We start from the raw sequence: 21,240 nt of genomic DNA, 5'->3' as shown, positions 1-21,240 counted from the left end.
ACTTGGATCCTTAAATGCTGCTGAACCTCTCAGGACATCTAACGTTGTTTTTTCTTCTTTCTTCCTTGTGAATCTGGTTCTTTCTTTGAAACCCCACGTTTCTCTGATTTATCTACCTTATCTGCTTCCCCTTTCCTATCAAATACAGCCATGTCTGGCTCACTACTCTTGGTGGGCATCTGCTTGATGTCTTGCTGCTCTGCCCAGTTGTCCTTCTCCTTCTCAATGGTGGTGGCTGCCCAATCTGCTGGACCCCTCAGTTCTAATTGTTAGCTCATCGTTTCCTCAAAGAGATGGCTTTTAAAACCCAGCCCAGACAAACCCAAACTCGTCATCTTGGCCACTGTGCTAGATCTTTCCTGATTGTTTGCCCAGTTCAAAATGGATTCTCCATTCTTTGGAGATGGACACCAATCTATAGGGTGGGCCCCAAGCAGCCATTTGACCTGATTTCCTGGTCACAGGTGACTGGCACAGGGACAGCCACCTGCCTAAGGCTCCTAGTTTTTAAGTGAGAGAGACAAAAACTGGATAAAAACTCAGCAGTGAATGGTACTGCTCTGTGAGAGAAAGGTGCATGGATTCCTGGTGCTACGGGCCCTTTGAGCTGCCCCACTTCCCATCTTCCTGGTTAATTTAACTCTTCCACGGATCTTTCATATATGCTAGGAAAGTTCTAGTAGAGTCTGTCTTTTAGCTAAGCTTGCTAGAGTGAGCTCCTACTTAGAGAACTTTAAGCAGTGGATCCACTGACACTCGTCATCCGAGAATCTCTCTTTCTGTCCGAAACCCCACCATTCCCTTCCCCAGCGACGGCCTGAAATTTGACTCTGATCTTACTTTCTGTGCAACCCACATCCAGAACATTGAAACCTTGTGCATTTTATCTCCAAAATAATCCTCTCCTCCAGGTCCTCTGCTACTGTCCTGGTTCCAGTCTCTGTGATCTCTTTTCTGGGCTTGTCCAGCCTCTGCAGGCTCCAGTGATCATTCTGATCATATCACTTCTCTGCCTAATATCTGAGGCTAAGTCTTGTAACTTACTGCAGCATTAAAAACCCTTCTCCATCTGGCTCACAGGTGCACAGGGCTCATCATCTGCTATTTCCATTCCTATGTGCCAGCCAGGCCTGATCCCCGACCTTATCCAAACCTTGTCCATGCTTTGCATCTTCTGTGATTTTTGTACTGCTGATCCCTTTGCCCTTTGGCTCTGGTGAAATCTTTCTTCTTTAAGGCCTCTCTCAGGTCCTTTTCCTAACCCAGGGGATACAGAAACGTTCCCTCCATCTTCTGGGACAAGAGTTCCCTGCTAGACTGGGAGGCACAGCTCCCTTTGATTCCTGGCACTGCAGTGGTTGATTGGTAAATGGATATTGAGTGTACAGGATCGTACACCACCCAGTGTCTACCAGATTAGGAAAAGGTCTAGAGAGAAGAGCCAAAGTCAAAGTATTTTCTGCTGTCACTGCTTACCATGCTGTAAGCCAAAGTCAGGAAAAGGAAGGCTAGGGATGCTGAGTGGTGAATTACATGACTGTACCCCAGACCTCCAGACCTCAGCATCTGAAAAACAAGTTACTCATAAAACTGGTTTTAGACTCCAGGAAAAATACATTTATGTGGCTTGTTGTTCATAAAACACTTCCATATACATGAACTGATTGAAATGTTCACTGTGACCCCAGTAAGCAGTTAAAGTTTATGAATATAAGTGAGGAAATAGCCAGGTCAGATTTAAATCACAGACCTTTGACGGGAAACAGTGTTCCTTCTCTCCGCTACCTCCAGTGCAAGTGTTAAAATACAATGAGAAGGCTATTGGGGAAAGTCTGAATAGGGCAGGAGACAGCTCTGCTTCTAAAGCATGTGATGTTTTCCCCACCTTTGTTGTCACACACATGAGCATCCATTGCCAGTCTAGGGGGGCTAGCCACATAGGACAGAAAATGTCACCCTTTCTCCAGGAATAGATATTATCCCAAAACACTTTCATTTGATGATCAAGTCTATTGGTTTTTCAGAAACCTATTTTCCCAATCAACAACGCACCCCTAGGTTCAACCTGGAAAATAATCTGCATGCATGTGTATGAGTTTGAGCAGGAGGGGGTATGCATGTACACATATGCATAGACATACAGGTTTATTTAAATGATTGGATCTACACTTTTGGAGGCTATTTGAAGTATCTTATCAAAATAAGACGCGTTTTAAGCAAGAGGTTAAAAAAGCTTTTCAGACCCAAAGGTCATTTAATACAATAAATCCTACTTGGGTAGTTTAGCAAACATTTTTTAAAACCCACATCCAACAGATTGGTTAGTATTAGATATACAGATTTGGTTTCAAAGCTGAAATACCCCGGTGGAATAGATCTTCTCATGAAATTCAGTTATTTTATATTATGCCACAAAACAGGGACACATACCTATTGACAACTTAAATATTAACGCAGTAGGCTACCTGGTGATATAAATAGGAAAAAAACAGTGGTCATGGATTAGGAGTGAGAAGACTATGACAGCAGCCTACCTTGGACTGGGACTGCAAAGAATGTTAAAATCTATCCTAGAATTTAAAACAGGAAAAATGTCAAATATTCCACTCCCCATTCGGCCCAAACCATCCCCCAAGGAATACACCCCCCCGCCCGCCCTACCACATGAGGTTTACTAACCACCTGCTACAGATGTTACTATGTCACTAATTAACAATGATCACAGAAAATGTGTCATACCAGAGTTTTTGTTATCATACACAATGCATTAGTGGCTGCAGGAATCTTCCTCCAAAAGCTACCGTCAGAAGGCAAACTGACAAATGTCCATGCCGCTGGTCCAAGAAACCACAGCTAAGAGCCACGAGGCAATCGTTTGTATATTGAGCTCTCTCTGGCATGCTCCCCGCTCTAGTTAGAGGGGCTGGGGTATGGAGAGACCGTCCCAGCCGGGCGCTGCAGCCTCCTACTCCTGGGCCTCCTTGCGGGTCAACTTGTAGATCTCAGTGGGTCCGTCCACATGGGTGATAGTGGTGGTGAGCTGGAGTTCTTCCCCACTGTGGACACCCAGATCGCCTGAAACAGGGTTTTCTGTGTTAGATGTGTTCAAGGAGGAAGGAGAAGCAAGCTGGGTTTCATCTCATGGACAACTGCCCTGACGCTAGCCCTCTTTGACATTCTGAGCACACAGAGAAACCCAGGGCACACAACATTCAGAACAAGGGCTAATTCCAAACCTGTTCACTTGGGCTTTGCAGAACTTTTAAAAATATCACTTTTGGCTCCCAGATGACAGTTATGAAGATACATGAGTCAGCTCACTGCTGATATTATTCATAGTAATCATTAATATTTAATGAGCATTTACTTTGTGCCTGACGCTATTCTAATCACTTTGTAAGTGATCTTCTTTAATCCTCGCAGAAACCCTCTGAAGTAGGCAGTATGAACGTGCCAGCCTTACAGATGAGGAAGCTGGGAGGTAGGCAAGGTAATTGTCCTGGGTTGAGGAGTAGGCTCACAAAAGAGCTGGCAAAGGAATGTCTGATGCCAAGACTGATGTGATGGGCTAAACCAACATAACACACCTCCCGACGGATGGGTCCGTCAGGCACCAACACATTTGCTGTGAATAATTTACTACAAAACAGGAGCCAGATGCAGTGGCTCAGGCTTGCAATCTCAGCTACTTGAGAAGCAGGGGTAGGAGGACTGCTTGAGGCCAGGAGTTTAAGATCATCCTCGGCAATAGAGCGAGACCCTGCCTCTAAAAAAATTTTTGTTTTAATTATCTGGGTGCAGTAACTCACACTTGTAACCTCAGCTACTCAGGAGGCTGAGGCAGGAGGATCACTCGAGCACAGGAATTCTAGGCTGCAGTGAGCTACGATTGCACCACTCACTCCAACCTGGGTGACAGAGTGAGACTTTGACTCTAAAATAATAAAAAATAAACTACAAAGCACCTACATCACGTGAAGGCAAATAAGATCTGCTTATATCTATCCATAGATTGGGCAAGGAGCCATATCTAACACATCTAGCAACAATGCGAGGCTTTATTCTCCGGGAAAAAAAACAGTGCCAGAAACGTGCTGTGAATTCTCTTCTGCCCTCAGGATTGCCCCAAGTGTTCTGAACTCATTATCAGTGGACAGTGTACTGCTAAAATGGAATAATTTGGACTTTTCTAAATTAGTAGGAGAAAAAAATTTCTCAGTGAAACCTCGAAAACTCTGCTACCTGCCATAAGACAAGTGAACGTAAAAACCACAAAGGGAAAATGGAAATCACAACCACGCTCAGTTTGACTGTGTGTGGGGGTGCATACACGCACAGATGTTTGTGGAGAGGGGTGCTGGGGAACAGAAAGTTAAACTTGTGTCCGTGATTTTTATATTGTGCACAGATTATATGTATCATGTTTTCTGGAACTGAAGTTTTTCTAATTTAAAGCACAGAATTAAGTAACTAAATGCTGTTTTCCATTGAAATGCCACACCATAACTTAGAAGAAACCTTGGCCCTACACTTAGGACTAATAATCTTATCGCTAATTTAAGAACTGCTGGGCATCAATGAATCTGGTGGCCTTAGAAGCCCAGAGGTCACTCCCACCCACTGGCCCAGCGGGCTGCTTGGCTGGGTCCCTTCACGTGTGCCACGTAGTACTAGTTTCCCATTGTAGACCCATTTCTCTGTGGCTGCGCAGCAAAATCAGTCCTATTTTTTTTTTTTTTTAGACGGAGCCTCGCTCTCTCCCCCAGGCTGGAGTGCAGTGGCGCGATCTCGGCCCACTGCCAGCTCCGTCTCCTGGGTTCACGCCATTCTCCTGCCTCAGCCTCCCGAGTAGCTGGGACTACAGGCGCCTGCCACCGCGCCCGGCTAATTTTTTGTATTTTTAGTAGAGACAGGGTTTCACCGAGGTCTCGATCTCCTGACCTTGTGATCCACCCGCCTCGGCCTCCCAAAGTCCTATTATTAAATGCCACCCTGTAAGCTCTCTACCCAGGAGATTCCCTGGCCTCAGAAGCAGGCTCATTGGCTGCTGCAGAGGACTGCTAAAGGCATTTGGGGCTGTTTTGGCAAGGGTCTAATCCACAGGACTATGGTAGAGAAGGTATTAAACGGGCATCAGTCCAGCCTCCAGCACATCCACATTCATCTGCCAGAGCACAGATGCCAAGTAAGGCTGGTGAGAGGCTTTAGCTGGGCTACTTTGGGCCAAGCTGAACCACTGCTTGTACAATGAGCAACTACTCCCAGGCCGATAACTTGTATTCTCACTGCTGCAACATCTAGTCCACACTTCAGTCAAGCACAAGCAGTCTAAGCCTCACATTTCTCAGTCAAAGCTATGTCTGGATTTGCATATCTGGGCTAGCCATCAGAACTTCAAAGCCAGTTTCATGATCTGCATGTCTGTGTGAGTCATCAAAATTTCAAAGAGAGTCCTGACGACCCCAGTGGACCCATTAGCACTCATAGCCGTTTACCTAAGGAATCCCTTTCCCTGAGGACTTCTTAGAAATAGACACTAGAGAGTAATTCTACTCAAGTTTGAACCAAAGATGTTAATTCTTTAAACTTAAAATATGACTCCAATTAGCAGATCCTAGAATATGCATATGATCCTACAGATCGCTTGAAAAACAGCCAGAATTGCTTTGGCTTCTTTATTTAAATGGATATCTATGTTATAATGCTTATCACATGCCTGACACAGTTCTAAATACTGTACAAATATTAATGCACTTAATTCTCATAGCAGTCCTCAGACAGAGGCACTATTACCATCACTCCCATTCTGTTGATGAACAAACTGAGGCACAGAGAGGCTAAGTAACTTGCCCAAGGCCCAAGCTGCTAAATTGTGATGTGGGAGTCAAAAAAATAGGTGCCAGGATGCAGGCTCTCAACTTTTGGGTTCTGCTGCCTCTTCTTAAATATTCAAGTTTCCACCAGCCAGTGAGAATGCCAGTGAGGTATGAAGTCCACATGCAGAGCGTTACGGTTAAAAATATCCACATACAGCCGGGTGCGGTGGCTCACACCTGTAATCCCAGCACTTTGGGAGCCTGAGGGGGTGGATCACTTGAAGTCAGGAGTTCAAACCAGCCTGGTCAACATGGCAAAACCCTGTCTCTACTAAAATTACAAAAATTAACCGGGTGTGGTGGCGCGTGCCTGTAGCCCCAGCTACTCAGTAGGCTGAGGCAGAAGAATGGTTTGAACCCGGAAGGCGGAGGTTGAATTGAGTCAACATCGTGCCTGCACTCCAGCCTGGGTGATAGAGTGTCTCAAAAACAAAACAAAAAAACACATATAAAATAATTTGAATAAATTGTTTAGCATATTTACTTTGCTTTTGTATCTGACAAATTTATAGCATATAAATCAGTGCACTGACAGGAGAGCTGTTATTTTTGAGTATTGGCCATATGCACTGTTAGGGGTTTAGCATGCCCTGTGTTTCCTTGTATGATGTGAAGCTACTGTGGCATAATTAATTTCTCTACTGTGCTGGATGAGGACCCAGATCAATGGGACTACATGCACCAAAATCTATGTTTCACATGTGATTTTATTGTACCTTGAAGGCCAACTGTTCCTCCTTGGGGAATGGGTGTGTGAACGTGGCAGTAACATAGAATGAGTGGAGATCCCTCCACTTGCCTCCTAATTCCATCACCTCCTACTTCTGCCAAGGTCTTGCTCCATCTGTTAGTTTCCCCCTCTCTTGGCTCCTGCTGCTCAGTGCACAAACATGCTCAAAAGTCTCTTCCCATCTAAGACAAGAAACAACCCTTCTGAAAATGTGATATGTGTCTTATTGGGGTGAAAAAGAGTAAGAAAGAAAAAAGAAAAGAATGCTTCAAATTTCTCTCCCTGGTTATGATGTCAATTCATCACAGCTCATTAACAATTGGATGACGGTTTATTTCTTCCTAACCTTGTGAAATGAGACCAATGTCTGGCACAGATTTCATCCCAAAGGACTACAGCAATGCATCCATATGTGTGGCGTCACATCCACAGGTGTGTAGCTGCTGCTTGGTTGTAACTGCCTGGAATGCCTAATGAGGACGAAGAAAGCCACATGCACTGGAGACTGCTTCTTAGGACTGGCAGCATTTTAATGACAATTGCTTGTGTATCTGTGGCCCCTTCAATAAAAAAGACAACTGCTATGCTCATTCTGAGGTTGTACTGCAGATTCCGGGAGAGATCAGAGGTACCACTAGAAGTCTTCTAATGTTAATAAGGACTACCTACCTCCATTCTCACCACTACCAATGCAAATTAACACCCCACTGCCCAAGTGTGAAAGCCAGGGATCTCCCACACCGTGAGTTCATATTTGTTCTCAAGGTCATACACAATGTGTGCTGGAGCCAAGATTCCAAACCATCTGTGTCTACCTCCAAAGCTTATGTTCTTTCCAGAACATTCATGACCTATCCTTTTTTGTGGAATTTTCCCTAGGCCCACACGAACCTCTCTCTTATTCACCTTCAAGGCTAAGTTCAAATGATAACGTTTTGTAATGAAGTCTCTGGTTCACAGCAGAATGAGAAAAACAGGAAAGTGTAGTATTTGTAAAGCCAAATTGTTTTCATGCAAAGGACTGTTTAAGAATATGTCTGCCTTACATTTTTGGTGTTGATTGTCATGTTAAAGAACAAAACAGTGTGGCTGGCGCAGTGGCTCACTTCCGTAATCCCAGCCCTTTGGGAGGCAGAGGCAGGAGGAGGATCACTTGAGCCCTGGAGCTGAAGACCAGCCTGAGCAACACAGTAAGATCTTAATCAAAAGAAAAAATGATCAAATGGTGAACGGTAGGTTTCTTCTTCTTCTTTTTTTTTTTTTTTTTTTAGATACAGTCTTGCTTTGTCACCCAGGCTAGAGTGCTGGAGTGGAGTGACACGAGCCAGCTCACTGCAAGCTCCGCCTCCCGGGTTCAAGAGATTCTCCTGCCTCAGCCTCCTGAGCAACTGGGACTACAGGTGCATGCCACCATGCCCAGCTAATTGTGTGTGTGTGTTTTAGTAGAGATGGGGTTTCACCGCATTAGCCAGGATGGTCTCGATCTCCTGACCTTGTGATCCACCCGCCTCGGCCTCCCAAAATGCTGGGATTACAGGCATGAGCCACTGCACCTGGCCTGTTTTTTTTTTTTTTTTTTTAAGAAAGTAAATACCCAGAACAGTATGTGGTATGTAGTAAGTGCTCAAAACACCCACCAAACATTCCCCCGGTGCAGGCAAGGGCAGCTCCTCTGCGCTCTGCATGGCTGGGTCTAGCCTAGCATGTCGGCACTGGTGTTCTTCCCCACTGGCATTTAGGAAAACACCCTCAGTTAGCAAACAAGTGTGCCTTGGGATAGCTCAGCTTTGAGGATCCCTTCTGGGAGATGGGGCAGAGTGGCTTTGGTGGGCAGGGTTAGGAACCCTGGGTCCAGCAGTCTCTCAGTGCCTGTCAACCCCAGAGGTCATTTATTCCAGGCTTGGAGCGAGCCATTGTCCCTGGACCTCCAAAGCACCTCCAGACACTTAGCGCCAGGCAGTAACTGCAAGTGGGAGAAGAACACAATACAACTTTTTCGTTTGGGGGTAAAATCTTGGTGTTACAGGCTGAACTATATCTCCCCCAAACTCTCAAATTCATGTATTGAAGTTCTAACTGCTAGAACCTCAGAATGCGACTGTGTTTCAAGATAGGGCCTTCTTAAAGAAGTAAGTAACAGGGAGGTCAATTGGGGATGGGCCCCACTCCAACAGACTGGTGTCCTTTGAAAGAAAAGGGGATTAGAATACAGATATAGACAAAGGGAAGACCAGGTGAAGACACAGGGAGAAAGTATCCATCTACAAACCAGAGAGAGAGGTCTCGGAAGAAACCAGCGTTGGTGATACCTTGATCTCAGACTAACTTCCAGAACTGAAAAAATAAGCTTCTGTTGTTTAGGACACCCCGTCTGAAGTATTCGTATAGCAACTCTAGCAAACATTTAGGAAGCTGAAGGTTCTTCCCAAGAAGGTAACTGAGATGTCCCTATCATGGTGGGGTGACAGGAATTCTAAGACTCAGAAAAAATGATTTTAATTGACTGGGCCAGGAAAGGTCAGGTCACTGGCAGAGCAATAGCCCTGGGAGAGGCAGGGGACAGAAGACACCTGACTACAAACAGCTGAGCAAGGGGTGCCAGGCTGGTGACGGTCCATCACTTGGTTCCCACCTTCACTGGGGAATGGAGAAAGGCTTTTAAGACCTGTTTTAGGGTCTGGGTCCAGCCCAAGTGACAGACCAATCCCATCAGTGCTCAGACATCAAGAAGCCCAGTTGGCCATGGGCAGATCATCTAACGTACAATCAGGGGGATGGCTTCAATAAAAGGGGGCGACCACTGTCAGGGCCTCAGGACTTAATCCAGCCCTTTACTGAGGCAACAAAAGCCAAAGCCATCTTTCCTGTGAAACAAGGGGCAGGAGACCTCAGAAGCCTCCAGAAGTAAAACTGACATCACACAGTAGCTAGCTGCCAAGACACGGAACCAGCATTGCTGCTTTTGCTCCCAGCAGAGTGGGCACATTAGACAGCAAATGCTCAGCGTGAACAGAAATAGGAGGGAATGGTGGCAGTGAGGGCGTCTTGGTGTTCCCTCTGCCACAGTCATCTAGTTGGGATTTCTATGTCTCACTTCTTTTTTTAAAACATTCTGACAAGAATTTTATAATCAAAAGAACACAAAAATCAAAGCTATTATCAAGAGTTGTCTGACTTCATAAGCAGCTCCAGCTTCTTATTCCCACCTGAATTGTGGTTGAGTGGGTTTGGACAGTTTTTCATGTGTGCAGAGCTTTGCTGCTGGAGCCCTGGGAGGTGGTATTTCTGCTCCGAGCAGAGGGTTCACTTTAGCCTGCTGCAATTCATATCTGCCTGGGAAGACATCCAGAATGATTCACAAATTGGTTATGGCAACAGGTAAAAAGAACAACTGTCATGAAAAGGCAGCAGCAGCAACAGCAACAGCAGCACCAGGGCAGAAAATACAAGTGTTCCTTGAAGGAAAAGTAACTAAAATATCTTTGCTAAATTTAAAAATCTATATGTGCATGTGTGTGTGGTGTACACTCAGACACACATATATCCATTAAATGATTACACATCTAATTCTACATACATACAAATAAAATGATTAATGTGAATGACTTTGCATATTCACTGCCACTATGGTCCACCAACCAATAGGAAGGAACCCAGGGGAAGTCCATGAAAGCCTGTGGCTATAAAGAATGTGGCACCACACTCCCACAGCACCTATCTGCTGGTGCAAACACTCCAGCGTGGAGTTGTCCTGCCACCTTTCAAGAGGAAGATGAGGAAATCTTGTACCCCAGACCAGGCTAAATCCTCCTTGAGAGCAAGGACTAGGTTTCTGTCACTCGTTTGAGCTTCACTTCACTCCATCTTATTCAAGATGGCAAAGGCTAAGTACTAAGGAATTAAGGTATGACGTGTGAGCTAAGTACTGAGGGGCTCAGTGGTTCATTTGTAAAGGGTCACTTTCTGATCCACACTATGAAAGAGAAACAGAAATACACGAGAAAATGCTCTTTGGAAAGTGATCTTGTCTTGAACCTGGGGCCTACTTTGTTCTTCTCTGTCCATTCTATGACCAAAAGAGAGAAGAAAAAGTCTATCGTGAAATGCTCAATGATTCCATTTTCTTCCTACCCACTTCTACTTCCTCCTGACACTTGGCATGGCCCTCCAACTCACATACCAAACAACCTCCATCAAAGATTCTTTCCCTTTTCTTATTGCCTTTGGTATCAGAAACTGCTTGTCTGTGCTCCGTCCAGGATCCATCTAACGAAGGCTGAAGCCCCACACACCTGGGATTCACTCTCTGTACCAGGAGATCTGAATTCCTAGCTCTGAAGCTTCAAAGCAAAGGAGAGAAAGAAATAGCGTGGGAAAGGCCAAAGCCAACTTAAAAATAAAAGCTTCCCATGAAAATGGGAAAAGAGCGTGGGAATGCTGGAGGTGGAGAAGGAATTCCATCCAGAGACTCAAAGAATGTAAAGACACATGTATCCTTCCTTGCAAGAGTTCATCTTTGAGGTTTCCACATAATATTCCAAGCCAGGTCTTTCCAAGGAACTTTGAAATCTTGGCAAACGCTCTGAAATTCCTAAGATACATTGTGTGATCTGGTGGCAGATGAAGAGATGAAAAGTGAAACAAAATAGAGAAGAAAAGTGAGCAGAGTGCCCAACATAGAAGAGACCCCTTCCAAATGCACAAGGTCACAGCACCATGCAGGAAAGGGAAGGGCTCCCAAGCTGCCAGGGGCTCACAGGGGTGCTGGGAAGTCACAGATGATCATGTTACCAAAGGAGAACTGCTAAATCTTACGACTTCTGTGTGTAGGATGAGCATATGGTCCCCAGAGAGTTTGCCCACTAAACTGCTTGAAGAAGGTTTTTTAAGAGAGGTTCTACTTGGCATTTCAGGCAGGACATTTCTTTATGATGAGTCTTTTTTGCCTATTGAACATTTAATAGCACCCCCTAGAATCTGGACACTAAATGTCAAAGGCATATCCCAGTTATAGTGACCAACCAAAACAACTATGAACATTTAAAAACACCCCCTTAGCAATGGATTCAGGGGATATGACCTCTTGTTGAGAATTATTGGCAAGTTTTCCATGAAATTACAGATCAAGCTGTCTTCAGTGAAAAACTCTGATGAGGGAGAGTCAAGTGCTTTTCTCAACTACAACATTTCAAGCCTAGGAGAACAGCTACTGTGTAGGGTGGACACATTCTCACCAATGTTTGGAAATCCCTCACCTATGACAAATATCACCCCCAGGCTGCCAATTAGTGGCAAGAGGTGTTCTTCTGCCCCTTCCCTGCTAATAGGAAGAAGGACAACCATGGATTTTCTTTTCTTTTCTTTTCTTTTTTTTTTGTTGAGACAGGGCCTCCTCTATCACCTAGGCGGCTAGAGTACAGTGGTGCAATCATGGCTTACTGCAGCCTTAAACCCCTTGAGCTCAAGGGATCCTTCTGCCTCAGCCTCCTGAATATCTGGAACTACAGGTGCACACCACCATGCCTGACTTTTTTGTTTTTTGTTTTGTTTTGTTTTTGTAGAGAAGGGGTTTCACTATGTTGCCTAGGCTGGTCTCAAACTTCTGGGCTCAAGAAATCCTCCAGCCTTGGCCTCCCAAAGTGCTAGGACTACAGGTGTGAGCCATTGCACACAGCCTAACCATAGAAATTCATAGTTCAAAAGGACTTTAGGAGATCACTTACATTTGGGAGCAGTGGTACACAGAGGGTTAAGTGGTTTGCCAGCAGTCACACAATAAAAACAAGCAAAAGAATTTACGTACATAAAGTGCTGTAGCACACAGTCAATACTTGATCATTATTTCCCACTGGTATTATCATTCCATCATCCAGAAGGCCAGCCATTGCTTTAAGTGGTATTTCTCTGGAAGGTAGAAACTCTACCTACTCGCATCAAGGACAAGGCCACATGGTTTCCTCCAATGTCCCACAGGATGACCATGGAATGAAATCAAGATTCTTGTCCACAAGCCCGGCAGTGTAAAAACACCGAGTGGTGTTTTTACTAGAAATGGAAAGGAAGAAGGCTGCCTAGCTCACAAGCCTTCTAGCAAAACAGTCAGTCAAATCAAAGTTGGGCAGGGGGTAGGTAAGTAAATGCTCTGTATTCTCACCTCAGACCAGAGATGGGTTTGAAACTGATTGTGACAATATGTCTACTCCAAAGAGGTCAAGGGGTGAGGGAAACTCATGTCCAGCATGCTCTCACATGGATATGGAAAATATAGGATGAAGACAGACGGTGGCTGAGACCACTCAACGTCCCTTGACCCCCAGCACAGATGCCTTCTCCTCCTGCTCCTCTTCATCTCATCTCTCAAGTTACTACCCCCATCCCTTCTCCCCACAAGATCACTGAAGGCTAATCTAGAAGTCTTACTTCTAAAGCATTAATTCACTCAACATTTTAAAAGTATCCTTAAGAACTAGTCCTTGCCCTGAAGGAGTCGATGGTCCAGCAGGAGCATAAAGGCACAGACGACTCATCTGCCACCTCTACACAGTGAATGTCATGTGGAAAGTAAACTCACGATCCCCTAGGCATATTCCTTAGGACAACAGTTTCAAGAGATACACTGCCTGAAGAAAGGGTGCCAGGGCCAAATGATCTAATAATTCTGGAAAATGCTGTTACTGCCCTCCGCTTTATAAAGACTGACAGTATAAATTAATGTACTAAAGGCATTAACATATATTGCAGTGTAAAGTCTTATTAGTGCCGATCAACTCAATCATTCTCAAGCATGTTTGACTACCTAAATTTATCAACATATCATGGAGACAACATTCTGTTGAATGTCATTTGCTGGATTCTAATTGGGGTGATTGGGAATAGGTGTTAAAGAAGATGCTGCATTTTGACTGGGCCCAAAAGAAGAGTAGAGTTTCATTAGTCCCAGATGGAGGTAGAATGTGCAGTCCACTCATGCAACGCACACTCACTGAGTACCTCCTAAAAGTGAGGCCAACCCTTGGCTCTGGGGGGCTGCTACCCTGGTTTCCACTGCAAGGCAGAGTGAAAGGCACTAGAGCACTAATTTGAGAAAGGGCTTCCTATGTTTGGGGAATAGCAAGTACATGGGTAGAGTAAAGCAGGTATAAAAAGAGAAGGAATGAGGAATAAGGCTGAAGCCAAACAGAAAAAGCATCTACTAGATCAGTTGTTTATCAGGTCACCTGTTACCTGTTAACAGCACTGGCCTAGACAGTGTTAATCATTTCTGTCTGCTGTGGCTAGTGAAGAAACCTTGAGCAAGAGCTTCCCTTCTCTAGGCCTCAGTTTCTTTATCTATAAAATGACTGGATTCTGTAAGGCTACTTGCAGCATCCACGTCTCAGTGCTCCGTGATTATAAGATATAAAAAGGCAGCACACACCAGCACTAAAGGACAGTAAGATTCTGGGGACAGGAGAATAGCTATTGGTTTAGACATACATCAAAAAATCACTTTGAAGAAAAATGGGCAGAAGAAAAATGAAGCCTGTTCCATCTTCAGCTCTCAGGGCCCAGACTCCCTCCACCTGGTATCTTAGGATTCTGCTTCTCAAATGGGAGGAATAAACATGGCATAGTTTCCAACAGTCAATTGTGCTCAAAAATGTAAAGAAAGCAAATTTGACTCTTGTACTAAAATCAAGACATATTTTAGACTAGCATGCAATATTCTCAATGTATTTTAGAGATTTAAAAATGAGGACTTAAAGATCTGGCTTGTGTGGGCTTTTTGTCTTATGGCCCTGAGTCCCCTGGGTGCTCGTTCACTGTCTCCCAGTGCGAGGAGTATACTTGGAGGGAAAGCTTCACTGGAAATCTCAGAGCTTTAGCCACTTAAATCTCGTAAAGACAGAAGCCTATTTATCCTGACTTAAGCTGTTCTAAAGAGACAGAAACTCACCATTGGACTGGTCTTCTCCATAGTTTTTATGGGACGGTGCATACAAGAACATCAGAGCAAAGACATACAGGTTCCACATCCCATAGATGCCCGTGAAAAAGGCACTGTTCACTTGGACTGTGACGCCGCCCCATTTCCAATGGCCTTCCGTTACCTACGGAGAAAGGATGGTGACATTCAATTGAAACAGAGAAGAAACAGAAGAAACATAACACCAATAAAGGAACCAGCCAACATGAAAACCAAGTCTCTTCTACATATGGGAAACATGGAGGGCCATGTAAGACTCCATATTTTAATCTGAATCATTTCAGTAAAAATTAAGGTCAACTGAAGGTTCTCTAGCTATGTGTCAGGCACGGTGGTCCTTACCTTGGCTACACATTAGTATCACCTAGGGAGTGTCTCTTCCTAAAAACAGCAATTCATTGCTATCCCTAAGTTAAACAAACTGTGTTTGAGCCCATCACTTATTCACAGTTTTAATTCCTCCTCTGCTGTCTGTCTTCCCAGCTAGATGTCAATTCCCTGCAGGCAGAGACCAGTTCTCTTTGCTGCCATGTCTTTAGGACCTGATGCACCATAGATTATTTCAAATCCAGTGTCTACCATTCACTCTGCTTAATGGTAAGACAAGATGAAGGCTCCAAACTTCAGAACTTCAGTGTCCGTAAGTGTAAAATAAAAGCTTACAGGTTATTGAAGAGAATTAAGAAAAATATTTCTAGAAACTGCCTGGCATACAGTAAACACCGAGTAAATATTAGTTATTCCTATAACATCACTCGAAGTAAGCCACTCATGAAGATAATTATGAAGCTTTCATATGCTTTGAAATTCTGCAAGAGATGTTTTGAAGCTGTTTTTGTCTGTGTTAATGATTTGGTAATTGTCTTAAGGGCTGCCTAAAGATATATGGATTATACTAAGAACTGTCAACAGAGCTGCTGAGCTGGGTGACTAATTTGTTCCCAGCTCTGACACAAATGAAATGATTTTGACCACTTCTGCTTACTACAGGATACTTAAAATGGAAATAGAAGAAAGTATTGGATAAATGTTCCTTTGACAGCCGAATGAGGCTGCATTGTATAAACCTTCTCTAGGAATCACTTTTAAATTGTAAGATGGCAGGCTGGATTGAAATGTTAAGAACTTTCACAAGCAGGTGGATTTCATTGCCTGTTTATGATACAGTGGGTCTGTGTTCATTATCTTCTGTATAATCCATAACCCATTTGGGGCCCTAGGCCAAATTAAGGTCTAAGTATAGGTATTTTCTTCTGAAAGACCAGGAGTGTCAGTTAACCACATTAACCAATTATAGACTCGGCAGTTTCAGTTTGGCCTTGGTGACACATAATTCTTCACTTTTTGTGACTCATAAACAAACCACCATTATGAACTCTTATTTATTTTGGAAAATAATGCATTTTATATAAAATGCCCAGAGTATTTTTTGGCAAAGAAGGATTTCATAACCATTACTAATTTTAGGACAATGTACCGGCATTCAAGCTACTTAGGACTTCTTAGAAATGTCTCCAAATGTCGCTCTCCTTACTTTTAAGTGCAGAATATGCTAACTTTATAAAAACTGTGTTACTTAGAGCATCTTATGATTTTTACTGCATATAATGGAAATGAAAAGAAAGCATTAAGATAGTTTCCAGAAATATATGTACCTGCTGTCATAACACAGAGAACTCTTCTGTACGTGATGAAGGAGGGAGGCTAGGCTGCCATCCTTCCTAGCTACAAGAGAGAATATGGCAATATGGCAGCTCTTCTACTCTGTTAAGGCAGTGGACTCTTCAGCTCAGGGAAGGGCCAGTAAGAGACCCTACTACTTCCTGTGACAGAAGTTGGAAATACTCAGTACTGACAATTTTAGTGACATTGATTCTTGCTAGGATTGACATGACTGACCCATCTAAGGAAACACCAACCTGTGTGCCTGGTACACAGTGGTGCTCAGTAGACGTATGTTGAATGAACAGAGGTAAAGTACAGGCATGTGTAGGGACTCCAGGACAAATACATGGAGGTAGAAAGTGGAGATGGAAACAACCACTCTTAATAAGTATTTGACTGAAAAGTAAAGAGAAAATATTGCAGTCCACAGCAAGTCATAATAATTGAATTTAAAAGTGAGAGGAGATGCCAATATGTGAAAAGTGTTATTCATTTAAAATATTGCTTTCTGTTATATTTATTTAAAATAAGTGGTTAATACAAATATTAGCAAAGCTAAGATTCTTTTGTATTCATAACAAGGATAAGCATATTTATTCCATGCTAATGATGTGCCAGATACAATACTAAACCTTTTACATGAAACACATTATTTAGTCTTCTTAATGATGCTGTGAGGTAGGTAGGTAGGTAATATTTCCATTCAACACATGGGTAAACTGTGGCACAGAAAGATGTAGTATCTTGCCCAAGATTGCTCAGCCAGAGAGTCATGGCTCTGACTCCAAAAGAAGGTATTCTGAACCATTATACAACACAAAGGTAGGAATGTTATCTTAAACAGGGGTTGATCTCTGAAGGTAGCACCTGCTCTGAAGGTAGCACATGAGGCAACGACTGTGTAAGGTCAAATTTCCTTCTGAAATTCACTTCATTGCCCATAATGTACCTTACTAATACAACATACACACACAGGTTTGTATATTCAGATCTGTATAGCATGCACTGTATATCCTGGACATAGTAACGTATGGTATAAATAAATTGGATATATAAACAAAATAAAAACTTACAGTAGAACCACTGGAATGAGATGCCCATAGTATGCCTTTGCACACACTAAGCCTGACAGGAAACATCTCATACTTGCTCTGGGACACATTGTTTAGAGTGGAATTGCAGAACTACACATCCTACTGAATGTGCAATCTGTAAATGTGGTGTTTCCTGCCGTGGGCAAAGAGCTGAACTGCAGAAATAAACGGTATAGATAGTGTAACTCTACCCTTTGATGGCTAGCTTGTTTTTCCCTCTCCTCTCCCAATTATTCATGCCTGAGACATCCTCAGCTCTGAGCACATTCCCACCAATATGTACCACAATAAGCGGCCTCAACAGAGCAGGCCTTGTAAATCCAAAATCATACTAATGCCAAGGCGGAGGTAACAGTCTCCCCCTTTTAACTTTGAGAGAAAAATCAGGTAGCCCCAGCCCCCCTCCGCCAAAACTCCCCCACCAAAAAAAATTCCCAAATCTCACCCTCTGCGTAAGTCTTCTTTCTAAAAGTCCCTGTTTTTCCTGATTTTACATTTGAACAATTTACTTTTGTGTGAAACCACCCAATTATACCCCTGGAGCCAAGTGAAGGTCAAATCCCTTTACACCCAGTAGTCTTGACAACCAACATTCCACTTAACAACAAGATTTCCAAATCCCAGACCCAGGCTCTCTTACCGGAAACATTTCCTCTGTAAGTAACAGAATGAAGTGATCACACACACACAAAAGAGCTGGGGACAGGCTCTCTGGGAGTTTGCTGCATGTGGCTTGACCTGAATGTCAGGCACCTGGGGGTCCCCTTAATGAAGGTCGGTGACCTTCTCCCCTGCACTGCACTTCTGTTCCCTACTGCCGCCACCTCTAAATGGAACACCTCTTTATTTTCCAGAGGGAAGGGGCTGAAATACCAGACTGCGATGTACCATCTCTTGGTTGCTATGACTGAGGCCATTAAAATGGCAGGCATTAAAAGACTGCACCTCAGTACCCAGCTACAAAGCCTCAAGGTCACTGCATTCCACAGCTTCCCGTCGCCTTTCATTCCTGGCCTCAGAGCTTCAATATCCTGGCGAGATCCCCTCGCATTATATTTCATGAGGCTTAAATGCAAGCTCTCCCACAGCAAGCCCGAGAGTATAATGGGGGTTTTAATACATTCCTTTTACCTAAGGCTGGGATCCATTTCAAAAAGTTACCCAATAGGTTTCCTTTCAGGTGAGCTCATTGCTCTGACATTCCAAAATGACATTAAAAAATAAACCCTCTGATGACTATATTAATACAGTACCTGGGACACTGAGAGTTATGCCGGAAAATGTCTTAGATGTCTATAAATAAATCTTTAAAAAAAAACCCAGCAGGAGGAATGTGAGGAGCTAATGGAATTCAAAAGGCCTCATTGCTACCCCCTTAGAGTTGAAATCCACTCCGGGCTGACTGTCGCAGCAGATATAAAAAGCCAGCCACAGGCTGAAGCTGTATTAGAAAATACTGAGGCAATAGAATATTAATCTTTTTCTCCAAAGAAAAGCCACAAACTATGCTCCTTGGAAGATGGCTTCCTTTGCTGTAAGAAGTACACTAATTAAACATGTACAAGGTTAAATCCTGGCAACACGCAGCTGCTTCAGGGATCAGTCCTTCTTGACTTCAGGTGGAAGGCACTCCCCACAGAGGTAAGACATACATGAGGCAGTGTGGGGAGAATGACGTCAGCTTCCCAAATTGGCACAAGGACCTGTGTGTGGCCTTAGGACCAAAAGCACCCTTCTTTCTGCCTTCCTGAAAACATATCTTGAAATTGCCTTTTATGTCTCAACCCATCTTCCTTGAGATTCTGTTTCTCCAAGGAAGTGCTCCGTGCCCTCTCAGCCTTGCAGACCTGGCTGTGTCAAGTGCCACTGTGCACTACGGAGGGACTGGAGGAACTGAAAAGCATTTTTGTCATGGGAGGGAACAGCCATGGGAGAAGTCAGGCCTCAGACACTCTTGTTTGAATATGGATGTTTGAGCCTTAGCTGGTAGAATAAAAAACTCTTTCAGAGTGGAGTGGAAAGCGAAGTTTCCAAGGTTTTATAAACAAACAACCTGAGACAAACACGGCAGTGTTATAGGTCAAAGCAGATGTGGTGAACAGAACTTACAAAGACATATATGTATATCAGTTTTATTTTTTCCATGTTCATTTCAACCTCAGTAGAGCTAGCAACGCTAACACTCCCCAGTGGCACAGCCAACAACAGGGCTCTAGAGGCTCCAAACTCGGGGTCCCCTTGGGTGTCCTTGGATAGAATTTAAGGGGTCCATAAACTAGAATAGAAAAAATTGTATCTTTATTTTCACTAGTCTCTAACTGAAAGATAATGTTTACTTCAATTACAGATGCAGAAAAATCCCGATAGTGTTAGTACTACTGTGATTTTCTCGATAGGAATCATGATATTTTCACATCAATTACAGTTGTAGATATAAATCTGTAATATACCTGTAGCATGTTTTACTGTAAATATATATTACATATGATATATAGAGATGATTCCCTTTGAAATTCAAAGTATTTTATTTTACTTATGAGAAAACATTCTAAGAGGAGACTCGTAGCCTTCATCAGGTTGCTATAGGGGTCCATATACAAAAATGGTTAGGAGTCCCTGTACTAGGGAAACTTCCTAGCAGAATGGAGCAAGTCATGTCCTAAGAGACTATCTGCACTGCTGAAATCCTCCATTTTGGCTAAATGACAAAGCACTGGCAAAAGAGTCAGATGGACTGGGTTCTGATCTCTTAACTTATTGCACGTCCTTTGACAAGAAAGACATTCAACCTTCTTGCTATTCATAAGAACACAACTATTCATGCTTACAATGTGCCAGGTGCTCTGCTAATTACATTTGGTGGCCACAATGATGGTTTAGTCAACAACAGACCACATACATGATGGTGGTCCTGTAAGATTATAACACCATATTTTTTCTGTATTTTTCTATGTTTAGACATGTTTGAAATATACAAATACTTACCATTGTGTTACAATTGCCTGCAGTGGTCAGTAGAGGAACATGCTGTACAGGTTAGTAGCCTAGGAGCAATAGGTTACACCATATGGCCCAGGTATGTAGCAAGCGATACCATCTATTGTGTAAGTACACTCTACGATGTTCCCTTAATGAGGAACTCACATAATGATGCATTTCTCAGAATGCATCCCTCTTTGTAAATATTACTTCATGTGATCATTACAGCAGCCTTCTGTGGGTCTACTGTTATATTTATTTTGCAGATAAGAAAACTAAACCTTAGAACTGTTAAGTAATCCATCCAGCTAGAAAACAGCATTAATGAAAACTTTCTCCAAAGCTATTAGATATCATATTCTAGCAATCTAGGATAACAATTCCTGCCCTACTTACCTCGCAGGATTTCCGTGATGCTCAAATGAATAATAGATATATTAGACTTCAAGAGTACTTTCCCACCCTTCAAAACAAGTTATGAATATTTTTAAATCATTATCATTGTTGAGATTTTCAAGTATAGCAAAATTTTGAGTTTTGGAAATAACCAGTAAAACGACAAGATGCTATCAAAGGGACTTCTGAATTACGTTTCATATTTAAGTGGCAATATAATTATTACAAGGAATAGCTGATGGATTGTATAAGGATCTATGTTAATGCTAGATAAAAATAGAGTCAAATTTACACTTTAGTGTTGTGCTACAGGGCTTGATAAGTTTATTCTCATAAGTAAATAAAATATGTGCCCTTCAAGTTGGCTGTAGGCTTTTAATTTATTTAGAAACTTTTATCTCCTACAAGGTTTTATGGAAAGAGAAAATTTAGTCCATTTGGCCAGGTGATATCAAGACCCAGAAAAATATGGCTTGACCAGCTGTCCAGAATTATGACCTCTCTGCCCCTTTCCTCAGTAGCTCTATCAAATTT

The 21,240-nt window shown here is 43.0% G+C and overlaps 1 protein-coding gene across 2 annotated transcripts in view; it reads right to left on the bottom strand.

Annotated features, from left to right (window-relative positions):
- Nucleotides 1-21,240, bottom strand: part of LOC105498347 (Wnt ligand secretion mediator) — a 135,900-nt gene that overhangs the window by 24,797 nt on the left and 89,863 nt on the right. The window contains exons 11-12 of one of the 2 annotated variants that reach the window (XM_011770403.3): nucleotides 14,543-14,696; nucleotides 2,225-3,075 (exon numbers count right to left, since the gene is read on the bottom strand). In XM_011770403.3, coding sequence (XP_011768705.1) covers nucleotides 2,966-3,075; nucleotides 14,543-14,696 — 264 coding nt within the window. In that variant the 3' untranslated portion in view covers nucleotides 2,225-2,965. Of the gene's footprint in view, nucleotides 1-2,224; nucleotides 3,076-14,542; nucleotides 14,697-21,240 lie in introns of those variants that run through there. The other variant, XM_071091416.1, reaches the window with a different exon arrangement.

The sequence above is a fragment of the Macaca nemestrina genome, chromosome 1, assembly GCF_043159975.1.
Source record: "Macaca nemestrina isolate mMacNem1 chromosome 1, mMacNem.hap1, whole genome shotgun sequence".
In the NCBI taxonomy this organism is placed as follows: domain Eukaryota; kingdom Metazoa; phylum Chordata; class Mammalia; order Primates; family Cercopithecidae; genus Macaca; species Macaca nemestrina.
This window is presented reverse-complemented; position numbering and strand designations above follow the sequence as displayed.